This window comes from Trichoderma harzianum (genome assembly GCF_003025095.1).
Source record: "Trichoderma harzianum CBS 226.95 unplaced genomic scaffold M431scaffold_4, whole genome shotgun sequence".
Taxonomy (NCBI): Eukaryota; Fungi; Ascomycota; class Sordariomycetes; order Hypocreales; family Hypocreaceae; genus Trichoderma; species Trichoderma harzianum.
The window spans coordinates 1,898,579-1,923,670 of record NW_020209252.1 but is presented as its reverse complement, the minus strand read 5'-3'; the positions used below and the strand labels follow the sequence as shown (position 1 = coordinate 1,923,670).

The 25,092-nt window shown below is 53.7% G+C and overlaps 10 protein-coding genes across 10 annotated transcripts; 6 read left to right on the top strand and 4 right to left on the bottom strand.

The window, feature by feature from the left end:
- Positions 1-182: 182 nt before the first annotated feature.
- M431DRAFT_388574 (hypothetical protein) lies at positions 183-1,124 on the bottom strand. The gene has a single exon (XM_024914771.1). It carries the CDS (start codon positions 886-888, stop codon positions 391-393), a length of 498 nt encoding a protein of 165 aa, XP_024776564.1. The 5' UTR covers positions 889-1,124; the 3' UTR covers positions 183-390.
- Positions 1,125-1,873: 749 nt separating this feature from the next.
- Positions 1,874-3,149, top strand: M431DRAFT_480513 (hypothetical protein; the record flags this gene model as incomplete). The annotated part of the gene is made up of 3 exons (XM_024915876.1): positions 1,874-2,251; positions 2,292-2,462; positions 2,496-3,149. 3 exons carry the CDS (start codon positions 1,874-1,876, stop codon positions 3,147-3,149), a joined length of 1,203 nt encoding a protein of 400 aa, XP_024776563.1.
- A 2,608-nt stretch (positions 3,150-5,757) lies between these two features.
- Positions 5,758-6,930, bottom strand: M431DRAFT_81097 (hypothetical protein; the record flags this gene model as incomplete). Its single annotated transcript, XM_024923001.1, has 2 exons — positions 5,758-6,466; positions 6,554-6,930. 2 exons carry the CDS (start codon positions 6,928-6,930, stop codon positions 5,758-5,760), a joined length of 1,086 nt encoding a protein of 361 aa, XP_024776562.1.
- A 1,141-nt stretch (positions 6,931-8,071) lies between these two features.
- Positions 8,072-9,187, top strand: M431DRAFT_388455 (hypothetical protein). The gene is made up of 2 exons (XM_024914768.1): positions 8,072-8,400; positions 8,530-9,187. Exons 1-2 carry the CDS (start codon positions 8,162-8,164, stop codon positions 8,969-8,971), a joined length of 681 nt encoding a protein of 226 aa, XP_024776561.1. The 5' UTR covers positions 8,072-8,161; the 3' UTR covers positions 8,972-9,187.
- On the top strand, positions 9,188-10,149 carry M431DRAFT_388456 (hypothetical protein). Its single transcript, XM_024914769.1, has one exon. The coding sequence runs from the start codon at positions 9,403-9,405 to the stop codon at positions 10,015-10,017; it is 615 nt and encodes a 204-aa protein (XP_024776560.1). The 5' UTR covers positions 9,188-9,402; the 3' UTR covers positions 10,018-10,149.
- Positions 10,150-11,212: 1,063 nt separating this feature from the next.
- Positions 11,213-12,137, top strand: M431DRAFT_388533 (hypothetical protein). The gene is made up of 2 exons (XM_024914770.1): positions 11,213-11,854; positions 12,048-12,137. The coding sequence occupies exon 1, from the start codon at positions 11,299-11,301 to the stop codon at positions 11,704-11,706; it is 408 nt and encodes a 135-aa protein (XP_024776559.1). The 5' UTR covers positions 11,213-11,298; the 3' UTR covers positions 11,707-11,854; positions 12,048-12,137.
- On the top strand, positions 11,802-14,272 carry M431DRAFT_80113 (hypothetical protein; the record flags this gene model as incomplete). The annotated part of the gene is made up of 5 exons (XM_024922904.1): positions 11,802-11,898; positions 12,159-12,319; positions 12,491-13,648; positions 13,721-14,155; positions 14,234-14,272. 5 exons carry the CDS (start codon positions 11,802-11,804, stop codon positions 14,270-14,272), a joined length of 1,890 nt encoding a protein of 629 aa, XP_024776558.1.
- A 1,142-nt stretch (positions 14,273-15,414) lies between these two features.
- On the top strand, positions 15,415-16,246 carry M431DRAFT_81240 (hypothetical protein; the record flags this gene model as incomplete). The annotated part of the gene is made up of 3 exons (XM_024923018.1): positions 15,415-15,722; positions 15,799-15,958; positions 16,082-16,246. 3 exons carry the CDS (start codon positions 15,415-15,417, stop codon positions 16,244-16,246), a joined length of 633 nt encoding a protein of 210 aa, XP_024776557.1.
- A 515-nt stretch (positions 16,247-16,761) lies between these two features.
- Positions 16,762-19,252, bottom strand: M431DRAFT_493351 (hypothetical protein; the record flags this gene model as incomplete). Its single annotated transcript, XM_024917105.1, has 2 exons — positions 16,762-19,103; positions 19,186-19,252. 2 exons carry the CDS (start codon positions 19,250-19,252, stop codon positions 16,762-16,764), a joined length of 2,409 nt encoding a protein of 802 aa, XP_024776556.1.
- A 2,431-nt stretch (positions 19,253-21,683) lies between these two features.
- M431DRAFT_480508 (hypothetical protein) lies at positions 21,684-24,336 on the bottom strand (the record flags this gene model as incomplete). Its single annotated transcript, XM_024915875.1, has 7 exons — positions 21,684-21,746; positions 21,817-22,221; positions 22,288-22,548; positions 22,649-23,811; positions 24,028-24,054; positions 24,172-24,195; positions 24,285-24,336. 7 exons carry the CDS (start codon positions 24,334-24,336, stop codon positions 21,684-21,686), a joined length of 1,995 nt encoding a protein of 664 aa, XP_024776555.1.
- Positions 24,337-25,092: the final 756 nt, after the last annotated feature.

Genomic DNA, 25,092 nt, shown 5'->3' with positions numbered 1-25,092 from the left:
TGAGAGGAACCATGGCGAGAGCGCTCACTTCCCTGCACGGAGACACTGATCACCCGAGAGGATCCATAGCAGAAGAAGCAAAAAAGAGACCAGTCTTATCTGACGGCGAGGCTGTCGATTTGCTGGCACGCAAGCCGGTGCAAGCAGTCATACTCGTACTTGGCGGCGCAGACTCTATTCACAGGCTGAGTATGCGCAATTTCCCTCATGCAACCTATGCAGAGATAGCGAGTGTCCAGCCAAAGTTTACTTCTGTCATCGCTGGCTGCGAACATGGCGAACATCGCATCGCTCAGATGAGGCAAATCGTCAGAGTTTGAGGCGGCCACAGATTGACACTACCAGATGGCGGTGGCTGTACCAGTAATTATAATTGACAAAGTGCTCAACTCAAGGAGGAAATGCGTTCCATGCTTGTCCTCGTACCTGTATGTATTTCAGTAGATTCAATGTATCGGTGCATCGCAACGCAGGGCCTGCGAAAAGATCCGTACGTATCCCGGTTCCTGAGGATCCATGGGCGCATCGAGGCAGAAACAAGCATGGCACGATGATCCAGCGGGTAAGACAACCGGCAGCAAGAGCTCTCCTACTAGCTAGCTCTCGGGGATCTTCAACCATTATTGGCGACGCCAGTCCTCGATACGAATACAGGCACGGAGCGAGGCGTAGTTTAACCCCCGGTATTTGCCGGGGGGAGAACAATGTGTTGGTTGGCTCGTGGGCATGCAGTGTCAGCAGCTCTTTTGGCCTGAGTTTTGGTGGGCGAAATGACCATGGCGCTAGTTTGGGCAGATGGCGGTAATACCAGAGGTGGCACCAGAGGTTACACATGGAGATGATGGCAGTGACACGCTTCAGGTACAAAGGCGCTCCCTCGTCCGGCATACAGTGGCAGGTGTACTCGACAACTTGGTGGCACCCGAGTCGACCAGAACGAGTCAACTAGAACGACGCCAACAAATGGTGGTGTGTAGCCAAGGTGACAAGAAGCCAGCCGGGATGCCTGGCAAGCCACTCAGGTCTTGAAGAGGAACAGCTCCAGCCAAGGTTTGCGCAAATGACCGCGTTGTTGGCCGGAGAGTAGCTATTTGTACGAATTGCAAGGCTTTCCAGCAGCCAGGCAGAGAAAACTCGAGTGGAAAAGGAATCGAGGTACCCGGCTCGGTGTTGGGCTCCAGCACAGTAGCTAAGCTCGTAAGAACGGAGCCGCGCTCACTAGATGGACGTAGGTGGCACCTCATTTCCCATTGCCGGCCCAGACAGCAGACTCCGTGATAAAAACGCTCGCAACAAGAGATGACGGCTCCCACGGAGTGCCGCTCAAGTTAGAGTGGCTGCTAGCAGAGAGCATCGGACGGGGCTAGTACCTTAGAGGAAGTACTGAAGTACCAGAAGGGGGCGCTAAAGAGAGACCCCACAAAAGAGACGTGAACGGAAGAGCACAGAAAGAAAGAGCGGCACCGGGGCCAGAGTCTTGGCTTTGAGCTCCATAGTCGGGGATAAGGCCAGGGGGCGCTACGAAAAAGGAACGAAGGTCATGTGACCGGGGCTGCAGCGCCTAAAATATAAGGTCAGGGTAGCGCGGGAGGGCTGGGCGGCCTGTTTTTGGGAGCCTCAGGATCAAGATACTCCAAGCCGTATCTTGCATTCGGCCTTTTTTCTGCAGGCAACCTTTGTTACATAAGCGTGTGCCACGCATGTTTTTCTTGTGCCCAGCCCCCCGTTTGGAGCAATGCAAAGCCGCGAGCCACCCTGAACAATTGTTTCGGGAGCGACTGCTTGCATCCATGTGAGCTCTGCTTAGCTGCGGCTGCTTAGGTGTCCAGACCATCCATACCCTACTACAGCGCCATAATCCCAACAGCCAGCAATGGAAAGCCTCGCCACTGCCGCACAAGGCTCGAGGCCCCAAGAACCACAACACACCTGGTGGCTTACAGTCTACTGCTACTGTACTGCTGTTGAGGCTGCGTGCTACGCTACACTGCCCGGCTACGGCGGTCGTGGTACCGATAGGATCTCTGCGCTGGCCGGGCTCGTTTGGTGGAGCAGGCCAGACAGACAGCGATGCTACACGGAAGCATTGGGGTGCATGGCATGGCTCGCGGGAAAAAGGGACTGGACAGCAAGACAGCCTGGACACATGTACAGGTACCTCAGCATCTACTGGTACACGACGTCAATTGTTGCATTTCATGTCGAGTGCCGTGGCCTGCAGCTGCGCTCCACGCGGCGTGCGTGCCAGCAGGTACAAGTACATGCACCTGCACCTGCACCTGCACGAGCAGAGGTCCATCATGGGCCTTACTGGACGAGTAGATACGCCGTTATGTAGGGAGGGAGCATGCTCGCTGACGATGAATTGCGTCGGTGGTCTGGTGAGAAAATGCTCGGACACTAGCCGCGTGTTCGCGATGCGGTCTGAGTCCCCATCCATCGCAGGCACGAGTACTGTACAGGTACGAGCACACCCACGAGTACCCGTCCTCTAGAACGCACTGCGCACACGCTGGGGCCGCTGTACGCTGACTCCCTTGTCGCTCAGAGCCCGCTCAGAGCCCGCTCAGCTCCAGCGCACCCCTACCGTGAGCGCGTCCAGTCCACAAGTGGCTCCACCTCCTCATGTCATCCATTTGGAACAGAGAGAGAAAAAGAAGTTCTGCTACCGAGTGGCTACCGAGTGGATCAACTGGATCAACCCACACACTCCTGAGCTGCTCAACACACTGACGTGCCACGGCCAGCCGCCGGCGGATCTGGCCATCTGGGGCTCTTCCCAGCTCTTGCTAGCTCTGCCTAGCATCCTTGCTCGGCCCCTTGCTTTGCTCAGCGACGGAACGCGATGCGTGTGGGCTCCAACCCCAGAGGCCCAGAAGCCCCGAGGCCCGGCAGGAGGGCGGCAAGCAGAAACGAAGCCAGCGCCATGGCCGCCTAGCATTGCTAGCCAGAATCCCGCACGAGATTGGCTCCAAGTAGGTTGGCCCAAGGTGACCCCGATGGCTAGTGCTCTCGTCTCGCTCTGGCCTGGCCTGGCCTGGACTGGAGTGGCATCCGATGAAATCTCGCGGGCTAATGCGAAGCAACTGGCCGCGGCGCATTCCCATTTCTGCCCTCCCCCATCCCCTCCTCTACCCTCTACGGCTTAACGCGACCGCAGCATTAGAACACTCTCGTTCGCTCGCTCGCTCGCTACGGCATCATCCATCAACGTGCTTTTTCCGCGTACTTGGTTTTAGGGGGGACGGTTACCACCACGACTTGCATCCGTGCAGAATGCTCCTAGCACAGATCAATTCCAATAGTGGCCGCACGTCCCCCTGCAACGACTCGATCGATGCTCCTTGTGCTCAGCGCCCATCATCCAGAGACACAGGCCTGCCTAGCACCCTTTCCGGCCTAGCTGTGGGCAAAGCTGTGGCCTGTCCAGTTTCATCGCCCATCGAACAAAGGCGAGCCGCCCAGCCCAGATTCCCGCACGTCCGACTTGCCAGGTTTCGCCTGACTGCGATGTTTCGTGCCAATCTATCTACGAGTATGTACTGTAACTGCATGTGTACCCGGCATCTGTGGGTGTCTTGTGCTGTGCAACCTGCCTGTAGCCTCTCTCGCTCTGCACTACGTGAGCCCGTCCGTCCTTTGCTGTACAGTGAATGCACGCAGCAGCAACGTTGTCCTGCTTTTGCAGCTCTTCTTCTTTGACTCCGGCAGCGGCCCAGTGCTTCGGGTTTCGCCATTGGACGATGGTTGGCAACTTCTCGTGTCACGGCGATTCCAGCCTGCACGCCCCTCCCTCCCTTGCGCAAGGCGAGGCGACGAACGGCGGGCGGGCCAAGGACTATCACCAACAGTCCGCGAGCTGCCCGTCTCGTTGTCGCTACCCTGGATGGGCCGCGAACTGTGTAGTAAGCTAGGCAGTCTGCGTTGCCTGCTTGATCATCAGCCTGTCTGATTGTCAGGCTATCTGAGACTGTAGATGGACTAGTTTTTAGATCGTTCGATTTCTTCAAGTAGCTGGTGAGAGCGCCATCTGAGCTGGATGAAGCTGAAAAGAAGCAATTCTAGCTCTACACGTTGTGCCTAGCAATCCATGATCATCCCCAGACAAGCAACTCACAGCCTCTGCCGCAAGCTCCACTCCCCCCAGAATGAGCGTCAGGGGTGCAACAAATTTGGGCAACCTAAGCAACCTTGACAAGAGACGAAATGAAAAAAGAGGATGGATGGTGATGCAAGTACTTCCGGCCTGTCATGAGCCGCTGCAATATAATAGCCTGCACCCAACGAGCAGTCGACGCATCAACTTTGCCGGTCACACAAGAGCTGCAATTGTTTCGGCAACATTGTTTCCCCCCTCCTCCCCTTTGCATCGTTAAACAAGAAAGCTGGACACACTCACACACACCCTCTTGAATCAGAATGCCACCATCACTAGCTTCCCCCCCTTCGATGTTGCTGGAATACTACAGGTAAGGTCAGGTAAGGTAGAGCGAAGCAAGCAAGCCACAATTTCACCCCTACTCCATCCGGGGTGCTACTGTCCTCATGCATGCCCCGGCTTTAGGACATTGCTGTAGGTGTCCTTGTATGGATGTATGTATATACGGCTGTTTGGTGTATTGTATTTAGGCCCGGGTAGCTGAGGTTTTGGACGCGGGGGATTTTTTTGGGGGTTTGGTTTCAGGACGCCATGCCTCTTTTTGCGTTTGGCTGCCTCTGGTTGGACTCGTTTACGATGGTCTTAAGAGGACATGACACGTACGATGGGTAGGTTTCTATCAATAATCATTTTTTGCTAGTCGTAGGATTTTATGGCTATTAGTTACTACTGTCCTAGATATGTGGTTAGCACCCTTGCGACTCTTGGGAGTGTATCTCTTATGGACGCCTTTTTCTAATACCACTCCTTTAATGTCTTCATAATGTAGTCTCTGGAAATGTATGTGATGTGCATCTTAGGTAGCCTGAGATGCTGAAGACATGCCGCCCTCGAGAGAAGAAAAAAAAAAAAGGAAAGCCTGCTTCTAGTCTTCTACTGTTAATCACCAGCATGTTTGGATCTCGTGGCCCTACCACGCTATATGGTGGTACGATATGGTATAATGGGGTATCAGCTTTCATTTCTGTAATCTTGTCTTCATCTACATGTTTATGATATCTGATTTCAGATTCCGCGTGCAAGCGTCAGCGTCTAGAGGTGTCATGAGAAACTCTTAATTTCCCACATACATTAAGATGCCAGCAGCTCCTGAGGTCCCGTTGCATATTGTACCATGCACCATGTCATCGTGAGACAAACAAAGCTACTTCCTTGCTCCGATCCAATCAGCTCAACTGATCGTCCCTCAGCTTTCATTTGATTATCAGGTATTTGCCGCCTGCTTCCCTCAAGGCTTTTGTCCGCTTCTATCCGAACAAAGCACCTTGCAAATACAAAACACTCATGTCTCGTATCCATTCCAAGACAAGCAGAGGGTGGTGCTCTTCAAAAATACACTTCTAAAACGGACATGTTCTGGCGTTGACACGGCAAACAAAGACATGATTCATTCTTGACGTGCTGGCTAGACAATTAACCCCATGATCCAGGACAACCAACACCAAGACGCCAACTTACTGTCCATCGATCCAATCCGCTTGTATCATTATTATCATTTGATTCGTGACGCCATCGCCCCTGGTTCCCTCGCCCCCGACATCGAGATATCACTTATATCATTACATCTTACGAATGTGCGGCTCGCCCCTGAGACTCTCCTATGAATCACCTTCCTCTGGCTCAAATTTGGTCTCGCCAAGCATTGGTCCTGGCTCAGACTTCATAGCTGTCTGAGCGCTTGTTTGGGGCTGAACCTGTACAGGCGGGCCGGTTGGCTGCGCAGAAGCTGGTGGGGGAGCCGGAGCCGACTGTCGAGCAGCGGCGGTGGCTGCATTCAGTCTCTGATCCAGCGCCTTGAGCGCGATGGCTCTCCTTCTCTCGGCTTCGGCACGAGCACTTCCCGGGGCCCCTCTCTGCGAGATGCTGTCATGGCGTGTGGCTATGCCCCGCTGTCCCGATGGCTTGCAGAGCCGAATCACTACAAGGATGCCGTATATCTGATCTGCAACGGCAGCCACAAAGGGCTTGACCGGTCCTGGGAAGAACTCGGCAAAGGCAAACGTTTCGCTGGCGTCACCCCGCAGCGACGCTGGCTGAGCGGAATCAAGGTCGGGAAAGACGAGCTTGAAAAATCGCAGGTATGTCCAGCTGGTGAGGAAGCTGTAGTTGGCCAACCAGAGAGCAGCGCGCGACAGTATCGGTGTAAACGAGAGCAAGGTGACGATGCCGATGTAGATGAGGGGGGTTTTCGGGACTCGGAGAGAGACGACTCCTCGGAAGAGCGTTACCGTATGCGCAGGGATGAGTTGGCTGAAGGCAACGAGGAAGGCGATCTGGAAGGGAATGGTGCCGCCAATGACCGTAAGGCTGTTAGGAAAAACCGGGTGTTAGCAGTCATCTCGCATAGAGTAACATGCAACAGGGATATATATATATGTGTGTGTGTGAACTCACGTCCAGTCAGGATTCCTTGTCAGGGTAAAGAAGAAGACCATGGTAAAAAAGGTTAGGACATTTGGGATCAGCGAAACAATGGCAATAAACTTGGCCAAGTCTGCCGACGACCAAGCTCTCTCCAGATATCTGCCGCCATGATACAGGGTCACAGCGCCCAGTCCAAACGTAAAGACGTTGCCCTCAACTAGGGAAGCCGTCAGAAAAGTCCAGGGATAGGTAATAGACAGCTGTGGGATGAGCGTCAAGTACGGGATGACGATGTCCGTGTCTTCGGACCACTGGCGATACCTAATCGCGGCGCTCAAGACCGACTGGAAGAGCAGAGTGCCGAGCAGGGCTCGTGTGACTGGCGGGATGTTTATTCGCGGGGGCATGGCGACGGGATGCGATGCGGGATGCGGGATGGGGGCGGTTTCTCGCGGGGATTTCTCAGATGTCATTTGAACCGGGGGGGAGTTTTGGCAAGGCGAAGCTGCACGGCAAGGCGGGAACAAGGCTTTGCTGTCCTCTTTGCGTGCGCTCGGATATTCGTTCTCGCAGCTTTGTGGTCAAGGCGACAGCTTCCATGCTAGGGATGCTAGCATTGTGATTATGTGTGCAAAGGGATCCAGATCGGGAGCTGCCGACTGGCTGCTAGAGTGTGAGCCTCAGGCATCAACCAACGAATAGTACTGGCATCTTTCCCAGCTGCAAGTGTGATCTGAGATGGAGTCATTACTAGGAAAATGGGATATTTATTGTCTTCTTCTTTGGCATTATGATATCTGCGATTTATCTGATAGCTGCTCTACGCATACTTGACGGTTGTTCATGGTATTGCATCATACCAAGGCTGGAGGTGCATTTCCTAGTTGAGTTCTTGTGGCTGGCGCGGGAACGGCCTTGAACCTCCGCGCGACGGTATGCCAAAATGATGAACTAGGATCAGTGCATTTTGGCTTGAGAACTGACAAACCTTGTAACCCGCATCGATCCTCTCTAATCATTGCAAAGCGCTGATATCCTGCCACTTGTGGATGCGGTCGTCTCAGTTTGCCTGTCCCATATCTACTCACGCCATTCTTGTTCACCATCTGAGTGTGTTCTATCGAGACCACAATTCCTCGTGCGGCCGTGCCAAAGGTCATGACTCAGCGGTGGACAATTCGAAAGGCAGAACCTCGGCTAGAACACCGGGCTTTCCTCCTATCGGATCCATCAGCTTGATTCGGCAGCCTGCAATTGAATTGGCCATCATGTGGGGTTCCGATGTGCAAAAACCCGCAATTGGGGGACCTTGTGCGAAGCTCCCGCTCTGTACAGGCACGGGTACAGGGACAGGTACACGTTACATGTGTCACGGAACACGGGGGCACAAGAGACAGGCGGAGAAGCCGTCCCGAACGAGAACCTGGCGGCGAACAGATGGGCAGAGACAAGTGTCGGAATAGCCGACCTTGCATCAGTCCTCACAGCAACGTCTGCACAAGCTCTTGGCATTGCTCGGGAATAAAACATCGAAAGAGGTCGTCATCACTTGTTGGCTCAGGCAAGGTACGAGTACCAAGAGGTTAAGCATAAGGCACTCGCAGTGCTGCTACCGGTTTGTACGTACAGCCCGCAGGCATGGAGGTCAAGGTTGGTGGGTTCGCGGGCTGTGTGTGTACATGTACTCGTACCTTGCAAGTACCTCGACGTTGTACCCGTGGCAGGCCAATGCAAGCTCATGTGCAAAGTACGAGGTGCATGTGCTCCATCTGTACGGAGAGCTTGGTGCATTTGACGTACATGCACGTCCGAAACCGCGACTTGATTAGCCTGCCTCACGATTCTTGTTCCTCGAAGAGTTCTGGGTCGCGTAATCGGTACGTACCTCGTCCTTGTCCCTCGTCTGCGAATCCATGGCCGGTTCTCTGGGCGGGTTGTTGGTGGGGCGAGCTTAAGGGACCCATCAATCACCAAAGATGCTGACTTTTGGAATCCCTTGGATGGAGTTTTTTCGGGGGGGCTGTGGATGTGGATGCAGCGTTTTGTTTTACCGCGACACGTCTCTCGGGGGGCAGACGAAGCGAAATTCAGCGCAGCCGAGGCCTTTTTCTTCGTTCAGAGTTTTCTTTGCTCCAAGCGATCCATATCGACGTACCTGTGATCGTACTGTACTTTGTACTCGTGCTGAAGAATGCATCGCGAAATATATGCGCTGGCCGGGCTTGGCTCCGTCATCCCCCCTCGTCTCATCCACCGTCTCCGGGCTATAATAAGCCATGGCAGCCATCTCATCGCACCCCTGTCCCCGGCACGCACATCGCAGCCGTCACCTTCGACCCCTGTGCAGATGCATTTCACAGGCATGAAGGGGAACAGGCAAGCTCGCGGCGCCACCTCCCAGGCGGACCACCACACAACGTCGCCGCCCGCCCCTTTTGTCGCCTGTGACCAGTGCCACGTAGTCTGACGATAAAGTCACCTCACCCTCCAAGACGCTGATGTCGTCCACAAGGCTGCTGCGGGAAGAGGAGACCGGCCAAGAGTCGGAGTTGGGAGAGCACGTTGTCCATCCTTGGCCGCTATGGAAGCTTTTTGTGAGGGCTGCCAATTCCAGACTCGAAACGCTGCCAGGGGGAACCGTCAGTGCGCGCGCGTGAGACTGAATCTTAAAATTCAGGACCACTTTTTGGAGGTTAGGTAATCGACGAGGCCATAAGAACAGGACATGGAAGGTTCTTTCTTGCGCCGGAGATGGTGTACAAAGGATTCTGGTCAGCAAAGCGCTGGCCAAAGAAGCTACAGTATGTGCTCTCTCCTCGCATAGCGCACAACGCACAGGCAATGCCGTTGCCTTTCCTCTGGCCTCTCACGAGCCCCAGATGCATTCAAGGGGATCCCGTGGCAGCAGTACGGACAATTGGGCGACAGGACAGGCTGCGGGGCGCGGGATGTCCAGGTACTACTGGAGAGAGTTACGAGACCTTGTCTCCATTTCCGGAGAAGTGCCCAGCCGATCTGCAATCAGTCTCAGATTCCTGAGCTTGCAGCAGCACAGCTTGTTTGTGCAGCCCTGGTGCGCTCTGGGGTCTGCTTTCGACCTTCATGATGGCAGAATGGCCCGGAGGAAACACGCGGACGAGTACGAGCGAAAGGAAGCGAGACTCGAGAACGACCAGATGGGGAACCAAACAACGAGCTGCTTCTTTTGGCCCTGGATCGGAATCTCGATTGGTGATGGGGATAGTCCGGAGCTGCTGCACAAAAGACCGCCCGACTTTCGCACTTTGCCACCGCATGAATTGAGGCTTTTGGCTTCCTATCCTCTCTTGGCAGCCGCCTTAGTAATCCTGGGGGGGGGGGGGGGGGGGGGGGGACCCTCAGCAATCTGTCCCCGTACACTCTACAGTACAAAAGCAATTTGGTTCCCCCCTTTGCAGGGACTCGTTCGAATGGTTTGGGCTATCGTTTTTTTAACCGAGTCCGTGACGACATGACCAAACGGGTTTTACCGAATCTTACTGGAGCGGATTTTACGGGATAGAAACGTTTCCGCGCGGCTCCCTTGCTGAGACTTGTCTATGTTCTGGATACGGAGAAGCTTTTTGGTCCGCAGAGACAAGGGAGAGACACGGTGATCGAGGGCATCACGGCGAAAGCATGGAACAGATTGATGCGATTGACGAAGGAGCAGCGGTTGGCGCCACCGACGCTAACAACTGGGTGCAATTTTTCTTTTCTCCCTCTCGATCGTCGTGCCCTTATTCGCCTCTTGGAGATGGCACGCGGCGCTGCCACGCATGTCGGACCCGAGTTACGTGACAGCACAGTAGCACTGTACCAGAAGCTTGTACCTTTCGTTGCCGATAGAAATGCACGCACTCGTCAGTCAAGGACGATTCTAACTGGTCCCCACAAAGACTGGTTCCTCTCGATGGCGAAAAACGTCCTTTGAATGTACATGCAGATTGCGAGCACAGCATGGCTGCCGTTTGGGCCGTCTCTGATTGTTCCCTCGTACTTGAACCCCCGAGACGGGTACCTTGATTCATTGTCTAGATGGTCCGTCAAAGGTCTCGGCAGCTTGGCCAAGGCCTAGGGTTCTCCCCAATCCCCGTTTCTCCCGTTGCCCTACCGCCATGCTATCTCGTTCCACAACGATTTGAATGCTCAATCTAGCGCCAGACCAGTCCACTTTGGTGGCCGACTAGATGCAGTAGTGCCAAGTACGGAGCAGTACATGGACGTCGCACACATGCCGCGGCGCCAGCTCGGTACCTCTCCGTATTCACAGGCTGAGAGGGCAGCATGGCAAGTGTGTTAGGTAATCCGTTGCCATGGGCGGATGGGACAGTTTTTGGCTTCAAGGGCTGCCTACTAAGTAAGGTCTGGTCCTAAATACGCCGGAGCGCCACTGCGATGTCGACGGTAAAAGCCACCAGACAGACATTTACCTGCGAGCTCACGTTAGCAACAGACAGAGAGCATGTATCAAGATGGACGCGCTCAGGCTGTGCAACATCTGCCCTCTGGCCTCATGCTCATGTTCATGGGGTGGACGCGAGAAGAGTGTCATGCTGCAGACGGTCGTTTGTGTGCATTTGAGCCCCCATCCATGGCAAGGCTAGCGCGTGTAGAGCACCCAGCACCAGTACCAGTAGGGAGGCAGATTGGGGGGAGATCTCTCCAGCATTAGGTTTGGGAATGCCTTGGGCGCGACCTTGGCTTGGGTACCTTGTACATACATAATTGGCAGAGGGCTGTCTGGTCTTTAATTGATGTCTGGCGCCGGCTATAGCGCAGTCCACCGGCTAGGTTTCTCCTTCGGCGCCTCGCCTTTCTGGGCTCTCCAAACAAGGCCCGTTAGTCTGGCGCGGGCTGAAGGGCCGGTCGGTGCAAAGTATGCGGTACTTGGATGGTTACCTGGGCGGTGGTGCTGGCTGTGGCGGGCTTGCAGGTACTCGCAGCGCCGCCCGCAAGTACTGCGTACTCCATGCGCGGCATGGCAGGGCCAATGTACCGACAGAGGCACGCAGAGGTACCTTGTCTCTGCCGACCGTGGGCGAGTTGTGGATTCGATTCATCTTCTCTTGAATCTTCACTCACTCACTTCCTTCTCACCACCAGCCTGCCATTCGGATTCCCCTCTGGCGGCTACCCATCAGGGCCTCTGCGCTGCTCGATAGCTGCAACAATCACACTCACCTGCGACGACGAGCCGTGACACTGCCGCCACCTCGCTGGCGCGCTTCCCCCTCGGAATCTGGACCCCCCGGAAACCATGGTCCTCAAGGAATTTCTCGACTCAGACCGAGTCAACTTTCTCATCTGGAGGTTCGTCCCAACGCCCTCGAATTCCCGCGGCCTCTATCAGCCTTGTGCTCGTTTTTTGCCCCAGCCCAGTGACCCCCCAAGGAACTCCCGCCGCAGCCCAATCCTTACCTCCAGTTTCCCGTTTGCCCTGGCTTTTTTCGGTCCAAAGAGGCCTCGTTGCCACTCACGCTTTTTGCTGACCCTTTTTGCGCAGGTATTTGCTTGAAGGCAGTACGTGGAATCGCATAGCATTCTCCCTCTCTACTCCTCGTAGGACTGGACCAAGGATAGAATCTAACCTGTGAATTACTTTTTTTTTTTCTAGACTACAGAGAAACAGCGGCCAAATTCCAGAAGGAATGGCACGTCAAGGAGCCCCAACGGGACTTTGATTTTGCGCGCCATGTCAAGGGCCGTGCTCTAGTGTCCGTCGTCAACAGCGGCCTCATCTACTATGCTCTCGAGCGAGAGCACTCACGCCGTCAGGTACGCCATGATTTTTACGTTTTGCTACGATTTCTCATGTCTGCCGGCTCTTCTTGATTGATTTCCCTGCCTGTTCGCGATTGGGCTTGGGGGCCGCCTGTGCGCCAATCGCGGGTCGCTTCTCCCACTTCCTTTTTTTCCCCCTTGGCTAACCATCCAATTCGGCTGCAGATGCCTGAAGATGCGGCCGCACAAGCCGAGGCGTTGCGCAACGGCATCTTTGGGCCGTTAGAAGTCCAGCCGCCGGCAAAGATGGAGGAGGAGGACGAAGATGCACCCGGAGAGGAGGACGACGAGGCAGAGCTGTCGCGAAAACGGAATCACAACTCTCTGCCCAATGGGTCGCCCTCCAAGCGCCCACGGCTCAGCAACGGCTTCGAGAGCAAATCCGATGCAGCCACCGTCAGCACCCCCATGGATGTGGACCAGCAAGACAGCCACCACGCCGATGACGACCAGAGCCTGCACGATAACCACGCCTATCCATCTCCGCTGGAAGGAGAGCAGGTTCCTCTGCCGATTGTGCGGACGGAGGGACTCGAGCAAGGCACGCAGGTCGACAAGGTTGAGCAGCTGTTTGCCGGCACCACCTTCATCCGCCTCATGGACGACTGCGCCACTGAAACAGCGCCTTCGCCCTCCCCAGCTGGCTCTGCCTCTGAAAACACTCCCATTCTGCTGCAGTGCGAGTGGAACCCGAAAGACCCATCAATCCTCGCGGCTGCTGGGACCGATGCGCTAGCCCGTGTTTGGACCGTTTCGCGTGCCACAGCAACTGACCACGGCCAGCATCATCACGTGTCACCCCACGCCCACGCCTTGCTAGATCCCGATTCTCCAAAGTCGACGACGGTGACGGCGCTGGCCTGGACATCGGACGGCGCCTCCATTGCCGTCGCCAGCGATTGCGGAGGAGCTCGTGCCGCCATCCACCTGTGGTCTGCCGGCGGTGAGCTTGTCCAGTCCCTGGACGTGTCGGAGCCGCCCATTGTCAAGCTGCTATGGAACCCTGGCAACACGGCGCTGCTCGCCATCTCCCCAGAGAACAAGGTCGACACACTGGTGACGGTGCACTCAATAGGCTCTAACAAGTCCTTTCGGTATCTCCTCCCGGGCCACAGTCTCGATACGGGCTTAGACGCAACATGGACGGGCGACTCGGAGTTTTTGATTTGCGGCGCCGGCACTTTCGAATGCCTGAGCGTGGGCGAGACGGCCATTCAGAGAACCCGAAAGTTTGAGACGAAGGAGGATGATCACTTTGCCCAGGTTTTGTTTGACCCGCGATCACAGCTCGTTGCCACCTCGAGTGACAAGGGTGTTTTGGATGTAAGTTTGCAACAACCAGAGGGATGAAAAAGATGAGCGCTGGTATCAGAGATACTAATCATGTACGTGCAGCTGTGGGATGAATCAGGACAACGTCGGTCAATATCAGCCCACCAAGGGTCAATTACAACAATGGCTTGGCAACCACTGCCGCCAGACCAAACCGGACCGGATGACGAGCGGTTAATCGCCACTGGAGGAGAGGACGGCGCCATTCTGATTTGGAACGCTAGAAAACCCGAGAGCAAACCGAAATGCTTCTTCACAATGGACCTGCCAGTCGTACGGCTCGCCTTTACGCCAGACGGAGCCTTTATTGCAGGGGCCACGCCACGAAGTGTCTTGATATGGAAGGTCGACAGCCATACCGTGCCTCGGGCCATCTGGAGACCGTCCAAGGACGAGCTAGAGAACCTCAAGAGCAATCAAGATTCCGAAGAAGAGGATGAGCACTGTTTGTGCTGGGACAGGGACGGCCAGAAGCTTGCTTACGGCGCAAACAGTCGTGTAAGTGTTACATGTACCAAACAGAGGAGAGGGTAGGGGATGTTTGGTGGACAAGCCATGCTAACCATTTTTGAATAGCTTGCGATTATCAGCTTCAGTGGTAATAACAGTGGATAGAAACCACTGCCGCTGAGGATACGAGAACGCAGACGCATTACGGCGAACGCATATAATATTTTTAGTGATGTTGAATGGATTGAGCGACTCTAGGTGAAGCCGTGATAGACGATACGGCAACCTCTAGAAAACAAAACGGTATCGGCGGATGGCGCGACATGACAACGGGGCTGCGACATGATCTGGTTCATCTCGACAGCGGACCCTCTTCTCTTTTCTTTTTTTGCTCTCTCTCTCTCTCTCTATTCTTCTTCTTTTTGGAACAAAAGATGGTCAAAAGGATGTGGGGGAGGTGAGGTGCCGCGAACTCAAACGCTGGGGCTCGAATAGCTCTGCGCTTCAATCCCTTTTGTTTACCAGCATTCCCCGTTACACTTTCTTTTTTTGGTCACGAACCACGATATATCTGGACAGCCGGGGGGAAGCTGGACTATGCTAATCATCTTGACTACGCGGATACACTCGAATGAAGGGACAGGGATAAAACGGACGTACGGAGTAACGAGTGGTGTTATTTCATTTTATCTATTTCATCTTTGCTTTTATCTGCTTTATTTTGCTTTTTTACTCTCTCTTTCGGGTCCAAGGCAAACGGGAGGAGGCGAGGGACGGAGAAAGGGGGAGGCAGCCGGGGCACTTTTCTACTTTGTGTCTACACTTGTTTGAACAGGTCGGCGAATAGTGCGACTGCTTCTTGTACAATAAAATCTGCAGAGTACTATCAATCTAACGGGGGACAGCGTCCCCAGTTATTAATCAATCCGCTTTGCGTGGTGAAGGCCTTTTGATGGGATCGATGCAAGATGCAGGCAATATATGTAATTGTTATGTGCAATATATCGGGATGTGTCTTAATAAGTGAATTCTTATTGGAAGGCGGGGTCTGTGTGTTGAGGCTCAGCGGATAATAAAAGACCATGGAGCAAATCGCCACTAGGCGCGGCAAACCTGACACTGCTAACCTCATTCATCCTCCGCCAAACCATCTCTGTTCCAACGACAGCTTGATTAACAGCCAGCGCAACTTGTTGATTTCCAAACCAAACATTAAAAAGAATAATAGAAAATCACACAAATTGAAGCCGGGCGCATATTATTGAACAGACGTCAACTACCGGATCAAGGCCATCCTCCCAGTCAAAATGTCTGCTGCCCAACAGGCAAACATCAACCAGCAATACCAGCAGCAGCTCCAAGAGTCGCACCTCATGCACCAGCTGCACCAGCACTACCACCAACAACAACAAGCTCAAGACCCGCAGCCCCGGAGACGCGTCGCCGTGAAGAAGACGTTTCCGACGCTCGTGTCGGCGAGCATGCGGGACCGGCAGGCGCGCGGGAAGAACGCGTACAAGAAGCATGAGGACGACTTGACGGATGAGGAGGCCGATGACGATGAGGATTTGGAGGAGATGGAGGAGTTGGAAGAGGAGGAGGAGGAAGAGGATGAGTACGTTTTCTTTCTTCTTGTTTTGATGGATTGTTGTGGGTTTGGGGTTTTTGTTACTGACTTGTGTGTGGTTTAGGTATGATGATGATGACTTTGACGATGCTAGCAAAACGACTACTTCGTCCATTTTCAGCTGTAAATCGGAAGCTTTCGAGACGCGTGAGCGGAGAGCGTATGCTCTTGCGGTGCTGGATCGGCCTGAGCAGCTGATGATGTACGCCAACACCTCAAACGACGTGCGTATAACCACTCCAGCTCCCCACCCTCTATTCTTCCTAGCATCTTCACTTTCTTCGTTCTTCTTCTACTCAATATTTTCAGAAATTATGACTGTGATACTAACATATGTCTGGTTACAGAGCCTCGCAAGTCAGAGGCTGCGCTTCACGGCCATGATGTGCGGCTACGAAGACGAGGCGGATTGGCGGAACAATGCGCACTTCAAAACTACCCTGTCGGTGGCGCGGGAGAGGCACGTCAAGACGCGAAAGGCTGTTAATAACATGGACCTGGAGGATGATTGATTGATGGGCCTGAATCTCCTTGCTCTTTTTGCTTTATTTCTTTTCTCTTTTTTTCATCACGGCGGATTATGAACTTTTATGACCATGGATGGCATCGGATCCATTACTCTAACGACTCCTTTCTTTTCAAGCTATTCAATTAAAATCATTTCCTATCTGCAGTGCCCCACGATCCAGACTCAGCAGCTGTTATAGACAAGAAAAACTTCAAATCTCAACATCTTTGTAACGATGGGTATGTATGTATCAGCTGTATGTATCCCAAAAAGACAAAACCAACACAGCCCTGTTTCCCTCTTTCATAAGTCGTCATTTAAATGGCACCCGCACCTCGAAAAAACGCCGTCAACAAGTTTCCAAGCATGCATGTAATCTTTCCAAGCCGCAGCGAAACGAGAGTCCTATCCCAAGCTGTTCCAGATCCCATACAGAAAAGACAAAACCTCCATATTCGATAATAACACAAACAGACAATCAATCAACTGAATAAAAGACAACTGATATGTGCAGCACTTTTAGGCATACCGCTCTATTCTCGGCCTCCACCCCTGATTCGGCGGCTGTCCGTATTCCGGAGGCTGCTGCTGTTGGCCATAGGCCGGCGGCGGTGGATCGTACTGAGGTTGGGCTACGCCAAACTGTTGCCCCGGTCCACGGCTCTGGTTGCCTCCCCACTGCGTCCATGCTGCTGACGGGGGTGAAGAAGTCTTGGGCACTGCGCGTCTTCGACGGCGGCAGCAGCTGATGATACAGCTCGCCACTACGATGATGAGCAGAATTCCAACGACAACGGCGATGGGGATGACAATCTGCTTGTGACTATCGATCCAATCTCTAATCTCTCGAGACGTCGAGGTGCCTTCGCATGATCCGTTCGAGCAGTGTCCACCAGCGCCGCAGGGCGTTCCATCGATAAAGTTCTGGCCAAACAAGAGGCATTGACGCTGCCCAAAAGTAGATTGTCCGTTCGAGCAGGAAACAGTGCAGCTGTCTCGTGTATCAGGGCATGCAGTCGTCGAGCTATTGTCGGCCGTGGTACCAACGGCGGCCTGGCACTGCCTATCGCGAGATGTACACTGGCCCGAAGCGCACTGGAGACCGTTACCGCTGCCACAAGTGTCGCCATCTGCCCTGTGCTGGTCGTCAGGACACCTGGCTGCGGTGCCTGGACACGTCTCCTGAATGTCGCACTCGCCAGTGCTGGGACGGCATACCGTTGTCGAGTTTGCGAATTGGCACTGGTCGGTGCAGCAGTCTTCGTTGGACGGGTCGCATACGGCGTTGTTCCTAAACCTGCAAGTCGTGGGGTTGCAGCATGTGTTGTTCTGGCAGCCCTGAGTGCCACCACAGTCGCATTCTTCGCCTTCTTCGACAATACCGTTGCCACACTGACTACCTGTAATGGTTGGGACGTTCCTGTTATCTGTTAGGCAGCTTGACAGAGATGCAGCTTTGAGGCTGGAACAGATGTTGCCGATGCTGCATGGGGAAAACTGGGTGATGCCGGTGCCAGTGGAAGGGTTCATGATGTACCGACCCCCAGCATCACAGGTGCTGGCACTGAGCGGACAGCACGATTGTGATGTTTGGCTTACGGGGCAAGCAGAGCTTGTACAGTCATGGACGGCTCCAAAAGTGTGTCCCGACTCGTGGGCAAACACTTGCCATTCTGTCGAAGTTCGCACGACGACATTGGCGCCAGCGACGGTCTCGTTGTTCCCTTGCCCGTCCGAACTGGTCCCCGACCCCTGACGGCATACCTGGCTCCTCCAGGCTAACCCAACAGCCGAGTCTGTGGGACACGTAGTCAACAGAGTCCAGTAGGCATTACCATCGAGAGATCTACCGCGCCAGGCAGAGAAGAGGTTCAGCCGGTCGCTAATGGTGGTGTTGGCCTGGCAATCCACGTTCCAGGGTGTGGCAGTGGAGGGTGCGCCTGGGCAGCCACGGTCGAGGACCGTCAGGTTTCTGATGCCCAAGGAGATCTTGAAGGAGTTTTCATAGACTTGGGAGGCTTGGTTAACTATGCCGATGACGTTTCTCCTAAGATCCTCGGAAGAGTTGAAGCCGTTCCAATAAGTACAGTCAGTAGCAATCCCGACCAACGCAACCTTCTTGGTAGTGGGGCATCCAGCTGTATCTCCAATACTCGCAATGAGATCCTGGCCACTACCACCGGAGCCTCCATCGATTTGGCGGCCGAACAGGCTTCTCGGGTCAATCCCTCGAAGCCCAGTTGATCGCCTCAGCTCCAGGTCAAACTGGTTGTTAAAGTTTAGCGAGTCTGAGATGCAGTCTGACGGCTTCGAGACGTCGCGCTTCAGGTCTTCGCGACTCTGGGAGCCTTGAACATCAGAGTCACGCCATATAACCATGACTTCATCGTGATCATGTATCTCCTCCCAGTCTGAAGGGAGGGGATCGTCTTCGGTCTTGAGGCTGTTGTACTTGGAGCCAGTATGGATGTGGTGGTTATCGCCGTCAATGCGGAAAGAGCCGTCAAATACCGGATGTTTACCATCGCGGTGCATCGTTATCCTCGCCCATCCACCGAGGGACCAGCCATCTTCGCCAGGACGTTCAACAAAGGCGTCGCCTCGGTAGACCTTGTGCTCGGAACGTTCCACCTTTTCTCTCGACTTGACCTTTCCTTCCGAGTCGAGAAACGTCACCTCAAAGTCATCGTGGAGGATGTCGTGGTTCGGGTGAAGCGATAGTCGGACTTTCTCTTCTCCCCCGTTGAAGGAGAAGGTCAGGTCAAAGTCGGAATGCGAATGAACTCGACCGGCAGGTGTGTGGATCTTGACATTGTCAATGACAGACACGTAGTTGAGAGGACTTCTCTTCAACGAATGCGCTACAGCCGGGTGCCAACGTCAGTAAATGGGAACCAACCAAGTCAAGAGAGTAAAGGGCTATGGTAGAGGAGCAAACAGTACCTATCGCGGACTGGGCTAACAAGGCAGTGCTAGCAAAAGCGGCCAGAAGAGGCCGGAGCGCAACCATAGCTGCGGGGTGGGTATATCTACACGGCCCCCCAGCGAAATAGGCGGCACGTAATAGAGTAGAAGCAAAGAGGGAAAGCTGTGTTATCGCAAACAGGCCATCCAGATGACCGAACCGGACTGTCTCTTAACTTAAAGCAGAGAACAAAGACAAAGCCAAGAAGCGATTGCGTCTGTCAGCGTGGCGCAGAACAACGATCGGACTTAGAGATGCAGCGAAGGGAAACAAAAAAAGAAAAAGCCGACGAGACCAAAGGAAAGGAAACAAAAGCCCCGGAGGTGGGGAAGCGCGCGCCGCGGACGGAGGCCGGGACAATGAATGGAGGAACAAAGAGGGCGAATGTTGGTGAAGGCGGAGAGAAGAAAGCTGAGGCGGGACGATGGAGGAAAGCCTCAAAACCAATCATCAGATGGCGGTTGAACCTTACTGTAGAAGACAGCTAGAACTAACAAGAGTCGCTAGCAGCGGCAGCTTGGCAGCTTCTGGGGGGCCCACTAAGCCTCCACTGAGCAGCGCTAGACTCGTGCAAATTAGTGGTTGATGACAGGCAGGGCTGCTTGGCGTTTGGGTGCTTTGATTTCAAGTCTGTTTCGCAGCGTGGCTATGCAACACTAAGGCCGGTTATTATTTTGTCTTCCATGTTGCTGCCATCTACCGTGGTCTACGATGCGGGCGTTGTCACTTGATGCCTATTCTGTTTTGTTCTGTTCTGCTCTTCCCGACGTCATCCATTTAGTATTGCGTGTCTCGGTTGTTACTGCAGGTGATGCATGTTGGTGATTTTGTTTCCATACCAAACCTCCACATGCCTCCAACATTTTAACATCGACTGGCGCTGTTATGCATACTGCGATACCCTGAAACTCCCTGGGGGATCCCTGCAGCTCCGCTCGTGTCACTCGCCTTCTCTGACCACGAATCCCTGCTGACCCAATTATAGAGTCCGTGTTGCAAGAGCCGGAAACACTGCGGCAATGGAAGCGCTTGTTTCGTATCAGATACGAGAGACATTGGAAACGTGCAAAACTATCAATGTTGTGTAAGAGAAACACAAGTGCTATTCTGATCTTGTACCCTGCAAGAAACAGCTTTAATCTATCGATAACGGCCATCTCCGTTAACCGAGAAAAAAAAAAGAATAAGGATTAAAATAAACTCATCTCGTCTCGACATCTTAAAACACATCCCGTCACCCCATTTCTCACCCTCATACTTCGTATAACGAGGGCTGAGCCACTCTTGGCCGGGAAACCCCCGCCCCGTGCGGCCCTTGACCGCCAGAGATCAATGTTAATTACACACAGTAAAAAAGAAAATCATCGTCATCATCGCGATGCGAGTAGTACAGCGAAGCAGAAATGGAATCCCTCCAAGAAGAAGAAGAAAAACTAGCCCAACTGCCTGTATGTAGAATGCTCATCACGCTTCGCCCCGATGAGACTTGCAGCCCCGATCCAACCAACGAGAATCCCCGAACCTCAGCGCCCTCGTCCCATGACGACGCCTTTTGTCTTGGCGCTGACCATTTCGAACCAACATTTTTTCTTCTTCTCTCCAATCTTTTCGGCTTTTAGCCCAAACTCCCCTCCCCTCTCCCGGCTGTTGTTGCTGTTCTGTGAGGCCGCCTGTGAATTTACGCCGGATATCTCATAAACTTGTTCTGCACTAAACCCGGCCCATCACCAACGCACAGATACAACCCCCCCTTTCGTCACAACGCACAAGATACTAGCCCCCCTTTCATATGTACTACTTTACACAAACGCAGATTCGACTTCCAATGTTTTAGTGTTGCATCTCCCGGAATCGTCGGCGTGGGTCTTGTTTCCAGGCTGTGCTGCATTGCCAGTCTTGGCTCGACTCCATCCCGAATCGGAGGCGCATCGAGCAACGATAATCGGATGAAAAGTGTCAGATAGTGTGTGCTCAACACTATCCCTTACATTCGCTTGTATACCTAGGCGGAGATGTACCCAGGCCATACATGCCCCGTAAGGGCTGTACTTCTGATTCGCCTTTACAAATCTCCTTGGCAGAAACTGCGTCGAACAACTCAACTCCCATGCATGCATCGAACCTTATTTGCAAGCTACACGTACTTTAACGTCTTTACTAGCCGAAGAGTACGCGCGTCCTTTGCTGATTCCTCAGCGAGCGGAACTCTCGTCAAGCCTTGAACTCTCGCCTTATCAGCATCCTCCAATGTGTATCACAAGAGAATCCGCCATCAGTGTAACGTAAAAAATTGGATTCGTCGTCTTAGATATCAAAATGCTATCCCATGTCGTATCTTCATCCCAAAGAGTTCTCCCCCCATATTACCCTGGTTTTTAACCTCCGACGGACATTGTCTCCTATCCGAATTGTATCGACTGACAAGCTAAATGCGAAAAACAAATCCTGCTGACTCCCGAATTGCTATTTACTTTATTTATTTTCCTCTGGCCTCGTGGACGGTGGCGATGATCTTGTCCACGACTGAAGGATCGGACAGCTGAAGAAGGAAGTGATTAGTTACACTGAGTCTTTCCCTAGTTCAAAGAGAGGAAGGGGGAATAGCTTACCGTTGAAACATCACCAAGCTGATCCTCCTCACCGGCCAGCACCTTTCTCAGAATACGGCGCATAATCTTGCCACTTCGAGTCTTGGGGAGATCTCCAATGATGAAGACAGCCTTGGGGGCGGCAAAGGGGCCAATGCTCTTGCGGACTTGCAGGACGAGCTCCTTGCGGAGCGCATCTGTGCTCTCGTTGCCATCCTTGAGGGCGACAAAGGCGTTGACAGCCTGGCCAGTCAACTCGTCGGAGACACCAACGACGGCGGCCTCGGCGACAGAGTGGTGCTCAATCAGGGCAGCCTCGATTTCGGCAGTGGAGAGACGGTGACCACTGACGTTGACGACGTCATCGACACGTCCTCGGATCCAGTAGAATCCCTCGTGGTCACGAGCGGCACCGTCACCAGTGAACTATTATGTCTCCGTATTAGATATATGTTTACTCTTAGAACGTCTGCAAAGACGGGGGGTTCTTACGTAGTATCCCTTGTAGACATGCAGGTAGGTGTCCAGGTATCGCTTGTGGCTACCGTAGACGGTACGAGCAATGCTGGGCCATGACTGCTTGAAGGCAAGGACACCCTCAACGTTGTTGCCGTGGAGCTCCTCACCAGAGACAGGGTCAATGATGGCGGGCTCAATGCCGAAAAATGGTAGTGAAGCACTGCCGGGCTTCATGGGGGTAATGCCGGACAAAGGTGTGATGACGTTGGAACCGGTCTCGGTTTGCCAGTAGGTCTATAAGTTGTCTGTTAGTTTTACCCTTTTTTTGTAGTTTTTCATTCTTTCTCCTTCCAGGCTGGCGAGAAGCAGGATGATTGGGCTTGTTTGAACCTACATCAACAATGTGGGCGCTCTCCTTGCCAACAATTTCATAGTACCACTTCCAGACCTCGGCAGCGATGGGCTCACCGACGGAACCGAGAGTTCGCAGATACTTGAAGTTGCCGCGGACGTGCTCATCACCAGCTCGCTTGAGCAGTCTCAGGGCGGTGGGGGCAACGTAGAACTGAGTGATGTTGTGCTTCTCAATAATATCCCAGTATCTTGAGAAGTTGGGGTAGGCAGGTGTGCCCTCGAAGACGACTGTGGAAACACCCAAGAGCAGGGGAGAGTAGACGACATAAGTGTGGCCAGTAATCCAACCCACGTCACCACCGCAGAAGTAGCGGTCGCCGTCGTGGATATCGAAGACGTACTTGCCGGTCAGGGCGGCGCCAAGCAAGTAGCCGGCGGTGGTGTGCATGACACCCTTTGGCTTTCCGGTAGAGCCAGAGGTGTAGAGAAGGAAGAGGGGATCCTCAGAGTTCATGGGCTCGGGGGCGATGTAGCTGGGCCACTTCTCGACCTCCTCGTGCCACCACAGATCACGGCCGGGGACCATGTTGATATCGGCGCCGGTGCGGCGGTAGACAAGAACGTTGCTGACGTCGGGGCACTGCTTCAGAGCATCGTCGACAATCTTCTTGGTGCCAATGAACTTGCCACCTCGCTTGCCCTCATCGGAGGTAATGACGAATCTGGACTTGGCATCAATGACACGGTCCCGGAGAGCGTCGGCGGAGAAACCGGCGAAAACAACGGAGTGGACGGCACCGATACGGACACAGGCCAGGATGGCGACAACGGCCTCGGGAATCATGGGCATGTAGATGGCGACAGTGTCACCCTTCTTGATGCCAGCCTGCTTGAGGACCCAGGCAACCTTGGAGACATCGCGAAGAAGCTCGCTGTAAGTGACGTTACGGCCATCGTCGACCTCGTCGGCCTCGTAGATGATGGCAACACGGTTAGGGTCCTTGTAAGCATGGCGGTCGACGGCGTTGTAGCAGGCGTTGAGCTGGCCCTCTACGAACCACTTGATATCACCTTCAGCGAGGCTGCCGGCAGAGACGGTCTCAAAGTCGCGGGTCCAGGAAAGCAGCTCGCGAGCTGTTCGGCCCCAGAACTTGTTGGGCTCGGTGATGGACTCCTTGTAGAGCTTCTGGTACTCCTCAAGGCCTATCGTTTTTCAAGCATTGTCAGCAATCATTGTCTCGATAGTCTCGATTGCGTGACCGTAGTAGTAAGCTGCACCGGCCGACCGGACAGGCGGAAAAAATGCGCCGTTGATTTGACGCAATTCCGGCCGTCCGGGTTACCCCCCGCGGACTGCGCCGAGACCGGTGCAGATACGGGGCAGCTTCTTTGAGGTGTTTAGGAAAACGGTTTACTCACTTGCAATGTGGGGTTTGCCGGGGTGCTCTGTCAAATGGGTGAGAGAGAAAAAGATGTCAGCTGGATCTGGTGCCAAAGGCGACTAAAAAGGGTAGGGGTGGCTGTCTATCGGAGATTTCGAGGAGCGGCTAGCGGGCAACATACTTGCGAACATCTTCTGAGGAGGCTCTGTTGGGCGCACAGGTTAGCATCGGCTTGGAATGGCTAGAAGAAAAAGAAGAAAAAAGCAAAAGCACAGGGCGCAAAGAAGTCCTTACGGAAAGTCTCAATCTCGTGGGCTTCCACGACAACTCCCTGGTTGTCGGCCATGGCTGCGGTTGTTGAAGAGTTTGTGTGGTTTGTGTGTGCCGAAGCGGAAAAAGAGGTAGAAAAGAGGTTTGGAGGGGTAGAGCAGAAGGAAGCGCTGTAGAAATGCGACCGGGTGCGGGGTAGCTTTTCAAGTCCAGAGTACTTTGGTGCTACGTTGCGGTGGATGGATATTTTCCCCCCAACAAAGGCGAAGATGTTGCGATGCGTTGCGATGCAAATAGCAACAGTCGGTCAATGGAGTCGTTGTCCCTGTTCGAGTCGCAAAGGGCTCGAGGATGGGGAGCAACTAGAGCAGATGCCGGACAAAGGCAGAGAGAAGCTGGACGCTCTTTGAAGTCTTTGGTGTTTGCCTCTTCGTGACGTAGGGTGAGATGGTCAAGAGCAAGAGCAACAAAGAGAGGAGAGAGAGGACAGGAGGCGGCGGAGCGGAGGGGGTTTGGATGACTTTATAAGATGGTGGAGGCGATTCTCCAGTGCCGTCCAGGGAGATGGCATTCTGGGGATAGCTTTGAGGATGCTGTCTGGTGTGTGGTAATACCAGACTCGTACTCCATTGTCGCTCACTACTTTAGTCTTGTCAACCTACTTGACCCTTACCTGTCTGGTATGGAGCCGCCCATACTAATACCACCACCATTCTCCATCTCGACACGGCGTTGCACCTAGGAACCTGCCATTAATAGTGGATCGCGACAACGGCAATGCTGTCTGTAGCTGGGTTTCGTGTCCAGGTACCATGTCTAGTTAGCATGTAGT